A 9,725-nucleotide genomic window follows, 5' to 3' on the forward strand; every position below is an offset into this window, starting at 1 on the left:
GGCTGCCGGAGGGAGCAGGTAAAGCGTGAGAGTTGGCAGCCCAGTCAAGTACAGGCCAAGTTCCTACAGGTCCTTCCACCATCAGAGCCAGGAGGGGGCCCTGCCCGGCAGAAGCAGCAGGCCAGTGTGCAGCGAGCCTCCAGGCTCTTCAAGGGCTGCCCTGAAATGCACTGGGGAATCACGGGGCTTCTCCCTAAGGATCCAAGGCCTGTTTTATTCCAGATGACAAGTTTCCAGGGCTGAGAACAAAGGCCTTGAGGAGACTGATGCAGCTAGTAGGGAGGCGGGTGGATGGATGAGTTTGGGGGATGGAGGTGAGTTCTTCCTCTTCACCCTCAGATTTAGCAGGGACAATATACCCAGGGCCGGTTGGACCTACCCAGGCTTCATCGGAGAGGCTCCTGGGTCACCTTGTAAACCCCAGGGCTTCCAGACCTAAGCAGAACACCCCAGAGTAGAGAGTTTTGGAAAACAGCCCACTGGTTGTGAGAGAGTAGATCAATTGTTTCTCCTATTGCAGCCCCCCTAGGGAGAGCCCTAAAACTTATTCTAGGGCCACAGCAGTTTCTACAAGAGTCCAGGCCCATTCCGAACACTCAGAGGATTCCTAGCGGGAATGAATCCCTGAAGTGGCTCGCCTGGTTTGGGGGAAAACAGAGTTGCACCCAGTCCAGGTCTTTCCTGACTCCCTTACCCAGCTGGGGGAAACCTCAGCCGCTTTTGGACTTAGGAATTTCCCTGCCCAGTAGCCAAAGATGGCCAGACCAGCCTTGGGATTCCAAGCAACTGCTGGAAGTGGTGTTGACAGTTCTCACTGCCACCAGGCTTTTGCAGACAGACCCCCAGAGACAGTAAGGGGGCAACAGTTGAGAAGCAAGGAAAACAAATCCAGGTGGGAGGGAATGGTAGCTTAGATTAGTATGGTGGTAGTTGAGGTGTTGAGAAGTGGTCACATTTAGAATGTATTGTGTAAGAAGTGCCAAAAGAAGCTTGCTGATTGATTAGATCGGCAAGGGAATGTGGGGAAGAGAGGAATCAGGAACAACTCCTAGACAGGATTAGCAATAAGCAAAAGTCTTATATTGGACATGTAAGATTCCTATTTGACATTTAAGTTGCTCAAGGAAGAATCCTGCACTAGAGATAAAAATTTGAGAATCATATATGTGGTATTCAGAGTCATAGACAAAAGAGAAGAGACAATAAAAACAGAAAGTACAGATAGAAAACAGAAAAATGGTCTAAGGCTGTACCCTAGAACATGCAAATCTTAAAGGATGTGTAAATGATTTAGCAGCAAAGGATGTTGAAGAATTGCTGATGAGGCAGAAGAAATGGAGTGTCTCAAGAAGGAATGGTCAACTATATCAAATTCTCTTGTAATATTGGATTTGGAATGGAATTGCATTAAGTCTGTATCTTTGGAAGGAGGGATCATCATTACAATATTGACTCTTGTCATTCATGAACATGACATAACTCCATTATTTATATCATTGTTAATATCTCACAAGTTACAATTTTCTTTCTAGAAATTTTGTTCATTTTGTGGGTTTCCAGCTTCATCATTTTTGTGAGTTACTGTAAGTGGTATTGTTAGGAGCTTAAGAATTATTATCAGCCTCATTGTTATAATAGTGTAAAAACTGAAAGACCCTAAGAGAACTATATATTAAGCTTGGCAGGATGTCAAAAAAAAAAAAAATGCTGGAAGCTGAAACTCTGGGCCTCCATAATAAGGTTGTTCTTTAGGTTCAAACTTCTTTGTAAATGCACCCTAGCAGTAAAATGGGAACTAGCGGAATTGTTTGCTGTCCTTCCTTTAGTCCTCATTTCTTGCTTCATTTCTAAATATGGGGTCAAAATCCCCACCAGGTAAATAGCTCATCTCCCTGCCTTCCCCTCTCACCTCCTATCACAGTAAGCACATAGTACTCCTTAACCCTTAGAGAGGATAGAAAATAAATTGTGGAGAGGGACCGTATGTTAAAGGGAGAGATTCACAAACGTGTTATGTGAGTTCCTGGAGGTAAAATATCTCTAAGAAATGCTAGAAATAATTGGTCTACACATTCTGGAGAAATAAATTTTCCACAGGCGGTGCTCTGAGAAGATAATTTAACTTGGAGGAGGTATTGACAGGATCCCCAGTGACACAGCAGTCGGGTGGAGTCTGGCTGTAACTTCTTCTGGAAGGGCAGAACAAAGCCTTGAAGAGAAGAAATAGGTATTTACAACAAGTTTCTAAGTACCATATTTACTTTAGAAAATAATCATTTTCTAACTTTAATTGAATCACATGTTAAAGTTTCTTAGGCTTTGGGCACAATAAACTAGAATTGAAATCTTTACCCTACACTTAGTAGCTCCTTAAGCTGCAGTTTCTTACCCCAATTTATCTCATTCCACTTTGAAATCTTGTGTTGTGACCCCATAACATCTAATGTTTACAGATGATTTGTTTGTACCAAACACTTTTATTTGCCTTGCAGGGGTTCACAACTTGGTATCTCATGGTGTCATTGCCTCATAATATAAGTAGGTGGCTTTTAATCTTTTAGCATTATCTTCATCAATTTTACATAATATAAAATTGTCTCTCCTCTCAAAGTCTGGTAAAATTGTCTGGGCCTGGTACTTTAAGGGTAGCTATTTGCCTATCTTCAGTGTCTCCTATAGCTATACTTTATTCAAATAGTCTATTTTTTGTAGGGCAAATTTGATCATTTGATCATTCCTATTTTAAATATTTGTATATATTTGCAAAAATATCTATCAAAATATACATACCAGTTTTAATATCTCCTATGTCTCATGTTGCTGATACTTGCATACTGTTTCTCTTTCAGTACTAAATTTACTGAAGAATTAACCCTTTCATTTTCTTTCAAAGAACCAGATTTTTGTTTTATTTCTTAATTCTATTTTAGGGGAGTGGGAAAGTATAATCTATTCCATTGATTTCTGTTTCTTTCCTCCTTTATTAGCTTTTCAGTTAAAAGCTTAATGCACTATTTTTAATAGTTCTATTTCCTCATAAGTAAAATTTAAAGCTATGATTTTCTTCTGATCTCTTAGCATAGGTTTTAATATATGGTGCTCTATTTCTAAAAAGTGTTCAATTTTATTGTGATGTCCCCTTTAACCCATGTGCTTTTCTTTAATAGTATAGATCAAGGAGACCATTTTCAGATATTTCATTGCATTATGATAGTAGATATGTCTTGCATGGTTTCAGCTTTTTCAGCACTTGTTGAGCTTTCATTTGCCATCTCACACATGGTTCGTTTCTACCGGTATTCCATGTGAATTTCAGAATTATGCGCTTTTTTCAACTTTAAATATAGTTATGATTAATCTTGGTAACTGTGTTCTTCAAATCCTGTACATCAATGAGTTTTAGTCAGCTTGATCTGTCAGTCCCTGAGAAAGGTATATCTATATTAACATATAACCACTGATTGTTAATTTATTAAAAATCTTTGTATGCACATTCATCTGAGTATATGCATGGGTGTATGTCTAAGTTATGAGCAAACAACTTATGATCACATACTAGATTGCTGCTTTTGGGATTGAAATATCCCTCTTCTAGTGCTTTTTATACATGTACATATATGAGGTCTGTCTGGAAAAAGTCCAGCCATTGTCAATATAGTGAGAACCGTTTTCACGACATTGATGAAACCTGGCAGCCAAGGAGAATGCACTGGAGTGCACGTGCATAAATAATGACAACTTCACTGTACTAGTCAGTGGAGCAGTAGATACCCTTGAGGGAGCATGGGTACTGTGTGGCTGTCACAATTAATCTGCATCAGATTTTGCATTAAGCTTGAATATTCCCCTACAGAAACTATTTGGATAATTCAGAAGGCCACAGCTGTGGACAACTGGTGATTGGCAGCTTCGTCACAACAGCATACCTGCTCGTTCCTCATGTCTCATGCAGTTTTTAGCAAAACATCAAACTACCCAGGTGACTCAGCTCCCTTACAGCCTAGATTTGGCACCCTGTGACTTCTGGCTTTTCCCAACACTAAAATCACCTTTTTATTTATTTTTCATTTTTTAGATTTTAATTTATTTATTTTTAGAGAAAGGGGAAGGAGGGAGGGAGAAAGAGAGGGAGAGAAACATCAATCAGCCCCTTCTCACTCCCAACTGGGGACCTAGCCTACAACTCAGGCATGTACCCAGACTGGTATTCGAACCTACAACCTTCTAGCACAGGCTAGCACTCAGTCCACTGAGCCACACCAGCCAAGGCTAAAGTCACCTTTGAAAGGGAAGAGATTTCAGACCATCGATGAGATTAAGGAAAATACCATAGAGTAGCTGAAGGCAATTGGGAGAACTGTATGAGGTCCCAAGGTGCCTACTTTGAAGGGGGCTGAGGCATCATTGTCCTGTGTACAGTGTTTATCTTCAATAAATGTCTCTATTTTTCATATTACATGGCTGGACATTTTTTGGACAGACCTCGTATGTTGTTTATATATATTTAAACCTATGCTTTTCTAACAACTTCTAGAGTAATAATCTCTATATCCTCTTCCTGAATATAATAACTCTTACTTAGCTTGTTCATTTCTTTTCACTCTTCTCAACCCATGACAACATGACCTGGAATTTGAATTCCGGATTTAAAAAAAAAATAATACCCCTTTGGGAAGGGGTAGCCACACCAAAAGATGTCTGTATTTGAAGTCACTCTAATAGTTTTGAGCTCTTGTTTCTTCAAAACAGTAAGTAAAATGTGGAGCAGAGAACATAAATGTAAAATATTCTGTAATCACAGGCTTACCTAAACAAAAATCCTAAAATCCAAACTTGAACTACTAATCAAAACAGAGAGGAAATTTCAGTACAGACCTAGTGGATTCAATAAATCAGTGCTTCCTGTATGGCCCTGATTATCACACTGGTACCTGTATCTGGCCTCACAACACTTTACATCTGTCATTTATGGCACATTTCTTTTTAAATTTGTATTGCAGGTGGTTTGGTATGTGTATCATATCTTGTTAGTTGAACCTTTTCTGGTTCATCTTTCTCCTACCACCTGATTTCTAATTTCTCAGCAAAGTTACTCCATTATAAAATTAGCTAGATGAATAAAGACCAGTTGTTCTAAGACTGAAACAATTTTTTTAGAATTTAAACTTACTTATATTTAGGAAATATTTCACTGGACACATGACCACCTTTGCTTCTGGTATCCCGTATCTTCCTCTTAGAATTTTTTCTTATTCTTGCTGGAATATAACTCCAGAAATTCTTTCAGAAGGGTCTTAAAAGTTACTTACACTTAGATGATAGTTTGATTGGATATAGAAATTTAGTTTCTAAATTATTTTCCCTAGATTAAAAAAATACTGTTTTATTATCTTATGTATACAGCATTGCCCAAATAAGAAGTCTGATATAAACTTGATTCCTATTTCTTTGTAAGAATTTTCTCAGGGTGCTCAGGGTCTTGCATTATGAAATTTATCATTAGGTCTCTAGGTGAAGGTCCTTTTAATTCACCTTTCTATGCTCAGCATTTCATGGGACCTAACAGTCGGAAGATGTATGTAAACATGTATGTGTATAGATTCTGTGAAATAGTCTTTAAAAAAAATTCTGCAAGAAATTTTCTGTATGGCCACTTAGGCTGCCCACTGCACAACTTTGGGGACACTAGTCACAAAGTTTATAATTTAAATAGCTCCAATTTAAACACTGGTCGGTAGACCTGAATGTTATTTCTTACATTATTTTTATTCTTTCCTTCTCACATTCTTATTTGATAAATTCTGTAACATCTGAATCCATCCATTTAACTTTTTTTCTTATTTTCTATCTTTATATCTTTTTACAGGCCTTTGGGGAGAGATTTCTGGGCTTCATCTTTCAGCTCCCGCATTTTCTTGTAGCCATTCCTATTCTAGTTGGAATTCAATTCTGTTGTTGAATTTTTGCATCGATAGCCACACTTTAAATTTCTAAGATCTTTAAATAATTGTTCTTGAACTTTTCTCCCATCTGCCAACTTTTTTTTTTTTGGTCAATTTTCTCTAAATCAGAGGTGGAAGACGGGAGAAATGCAGCACGTGTTTAGTGCATGACCTGGAATCAGTAGATGCTACCACTGGTACATTAGAGATGCAAAAACTCGCCTATCGCTCAACAGGACTTCCCTGCTATTGACAACAACTAACATTTGAAATGTCTATTGCCAAGTCTAAGCACTTTTATATGTATTCATTTACCTTTCATAAAAGCATTATGGAGTAAGCATTATTATTACTCTCAATTTAAAGATGAAGACACAAACGGAGAGAAACCTGCCTTAGTCTCACCAATACAGAGACTAAGGGCTAGACTACAAACCAGGTGATCTGTCTAAAGAGCCTGCGTGACTTTTGGATCACTCTTAGAAAATGTACCCATTTTAAAATGAAATATTTGTCTAAAAGTCATCACAGAAGATTAAACTGTCATTTTTAGAGATTTCTACACATACTATAGACCATTTACTAATCCTTGAAAAGATGACTTTACCAATCTGGATGACATTTGACCTGACCAGGCAAACCAGTGTCTACACTTGCACTGCTTGCTTTCTGGGCCTGATATTTAAAGTTCCTCATCTTAATTCCATCCCCCTTTTTCTGTCTGCTGAAATGCCCCTCCCTCCTCATCCTACTTTACAGCGTTGGAAAAGCAGCACTTCACACTGGGCTGCAAAAGCTCCCTTCTAGTCTCATGTTTTGGCCACAAAGCTACATTGGCTGAAGGGAAGCTATAAAATGCCCTACTTTATCTGCCCCTCTCAGGATTTTTAAATCCCTAACACGAGTTTTAACTGGGTCAATTATTAAAGGCACTTAGAATAGTGTTCTAGCTTAAAAGAGCAAAAAAAAAAAGGAACAGTATAGGCAGATTTATTGGCATACTTGAACCTATCATCCTCAGATCAATTTGGGTTCTACATCTATGGTCTGGGGCAGTCAAAAAACTTTCAGTGAGAAACTGTTTTATAATCGGCACTGAGATGGACTCTGTGGAAGATTCTAAGTACCCAAACAAGACAAACACAAGAAAAACAATGAAAAAGATCTGGAACAAGGCTACACAGTTCACAAAGCTACACGGGCGTGAATTCATTGTGCAAGGAACAAAACCTTAAGAGGAAAGGACAGACTTCCCTGTGAACTAGAGTGGGATGGGAAGGCTTTACAGGGTGAGATTTGAACAAGATTCTAAAGAACAAGCATGTAGCAGGTTGATAGGGTTTGAGTAGTCTGGAGAGCAAATGATTACAGAAAAATGGTATGATAGAAGCACAGAGAGATGTTTAAGCTGTATAAAATGGAGGACTGGTGGAAATGAGTAGCTGAAGTTTTGGCCAGCTGGTAGGCCTTTAGTTTCAGGATAAGGAATTTGGGTTTAATCTCAATGGATAATTAATGATAGCTTTTGATTAAGTGAGCAGATTGGCAATGCTCTAACACTTCAAAAGACTGAGAAATACTGTACTAGAACTTAAGGAGAAGAGAGCATCCAGACTTCAAGATCCTAGGTGAGACCAGACATAACTCTTAGTTTGTGTAGATAGAACACCTTGGCCTTCTCATTTCTTGAGTGAATTTTCCTATCATAAGATGACTCGCCAAGAAGCCCAGCTTACCAGTGAAAAGAAATTATATTACAGTCCAATTTATACAACTTTTAACTGGATGTAAATTTGAGCTCTTAAGTTGTAATTTAGTAAAATTCACTTTAAGCACAAGATCATCATGTAAGTTCCTCCAAATTTTTCAAGGATGGCTTCATTTCAAGGCCTATGAAGTGAATTGGAAACTAAGACTTTCCTTTGCCTCGAGGGTAGATTTAGTAAAACATCGACAAGCCTTTGTCAGAGTTAGTCTTGAGTTATGCAAGTTTTGAACAGAGGTCCTTAAAAGCTCACCCCACGTGTTAATTGTGGACTTTTGTACATCATACCCGCAAAAACCTATTGAGAAAAACAAAACACCTGGGAACACTAACAATGACCTCCCATTTCCGCCTCATCAGGAAACTTCAGGAGAGGCACCTGGAAATGTCTCACAAGCACGAAGGTGGTTCTTTTCCTGCCGAGATGTGAAGTCTGCGTACTGCTCAGCTCTCACCGCCAGCAGTACTGGCTGGGTAGGAGCGAGGGAAGACTTGATCAAAATAAAGTCTGTGAATTCTGAGTTTGGCTTTTGGGCTTCTCACACTACACAGGAGGGGCTACATTACAGATTGTTTACCGGCCGTTCTAGGAATTACAGGATACTTACCATAGCAACATCCTTGGTCTCTACCCCCTAAACTCAGGTAATTAGTATCTTTTGCAAGTAATGACAAGCATGTGGGCCTCTGATTATTGCCAGATGGCCTATGGAGTGAGGGACAAAATGCCTGGTAGTTACTGAGCAAGGAAGATAGGGTAAGCGGCTAGGTCTGGACTCATTGGTTTGACTTGAAGGTTAAGTGGAGGGCTCCACACACGCTAAGAAAAAGCTCCAGGACATTTGAACACGCTTAGGGACGCAGAGTGGCAAAAGAGCCCTCACCACTCAAGTCTCACAAAACAATGACAATGCAATACTCCGGGTTCTGTGCACTTCTACTAAAATGCCAGTTAAGTACCGATCTAAACTAAGTTACTTAGTAACAGACTCGTGCACTTCAGACCACTGAACTGCAAAAGGTTTCCTAGTTCTAACAAGCCGACTAGCCTTTATCACAACCCCAACCTTGCTCTTAACCGAAACACCCTGACGAGTCTAACCCACTTAACTAAAAGCTTACCAATCTCACCAGCGTTTACAGCCACTTCTTGTAATTGAAGTGGCTCTGAAAAGAGCCTTTGGGGTAAAAAGTAGCTGTTGTGTTGCTTCCTGTGCACTATTACTTCGAGCTGGTGTACTTGGTGACCGCTTTAGTGCCCTCGGACACGGCGTGCTTAGCCAGCTCGCCCGGCAGCAGGAGGCGTACGGCCGTCTGGATTTCCCGGGAGGTGATGGTCGAGCGCTTGTTGTAATGCGCAAGACGAGAGGCCTCACCAGCGATGCGCTCGAAGATGTCGTTGACGAAGGAATTCATGATGCCCATGGCCTTGGACGAGATGCCGGTATCCGGGTGAACTTGTTTCAGCACTTTGTACACGTACACAGAATAGCTCTCCTTTCGGCTGCGCTTGCGTTTCTTGCCATCCTTCTTCTGCACTTTCGTAACAGCTTTTTTAGAGCCCTTCTTAGGAGCAGGAGCAGATTTCGCAGGATCCGGCATTTCGGCGAAGAAGAAGACCACTCACCAATGGAACCAACCGCGAATGCAGCCGAGTTAGCTGCGCGCTTCTTATAGAGCCTACATGCAAATGAAGACTCGCACAGTACTGAGTTTTCATTGGTTGATTCCAACAGTGGCGTCATAGAGGTGGAGCCCATGTAAATAAGATACTGCACGCTCTCCCTCTATGGTCATTAAACAAAAGTCTTGTTAGCCAATCAAAATGCCCCATTTCACACTAATCGGTAAGTTATGTCAAGTGATAGTTTCTAGTTTGGGGGTCTTGTTTGCTGTTGGCTTTCACTTTCCAGGAAGACTAATGTATGAAAGAGATCTACAGCCCTGGCTAGACACGTTAAGTATCTTATTCTTGCAGTTTTGCTCTGTGCGTTTTGTTTTGAACTTTCAGGCATTAT

The 9,725-nt window shown here is 40.0% G+C and overlaps 1 protein-coding gene across 2 annotated transcripts; it reads right to left on the minus strand.

Annotated features, from left to right (window-relative positions):
- Nucleotides 1–1,058: 1,058 nt before the first annotated feature.
- Nucleotides 1,059–9,440, minus strand: LOC114489250 (histone H2B type 2-F). 2 transcript variants are annotated; one of them, XM_036015407.1, is made up of 2 exons: nt 8,834–9,440; nt 1,059–2,209 (listed from the first exon to the last, which is right to left on the minus strand). In XM_036015407.1, exon 1 carries the CDS (start codon nt 9,307–9,309, stop codon nt 8,929–8,931), a length of 381 nt encoding a protein of 126 aa, XP_035871300.1. In that variant the 5' UTR covers nt 9,310–9,440; the 3' UTR covers nt 1,059–2,209; nt 8,834–8,928. The 2 variants fall into 2 exon arrangements, with proteins under 2 accessions (XP_035871300.1, XP_028359082.1); XM_028503281.2 differs by having other exon boundaries at nt 8,830–9,440.
- Between the last annotated feature and the right edge of the window lie 285 nt (nt 9,441–9,725).

Source organism: Phyllostomus discolor, chromosome 14 (assembly GCF_004126475.2).
Source record: "Phyllostomus discolor isolate MPI-MPIP mPhyDis1 chromosome 14, mPhyDis1.pri.v3, whole genome shotgun sequence".
Lineage (NCBI taxonomy): Eukaryota > Metazoa > Chordata > Mammalia > Chiroptera > Phyllostomidae > Phyllostomus > Phyllostomus discolor.

Coding starts and splice junctions, on each gene's coding strand:
- LOC114489250 (XM_036015407.1), bottom strand. CDS start 9,309: ATGCCGGATCCTGCGAAATCTGCTCCTGCTCCTAAGAAGGGCTCTAAA.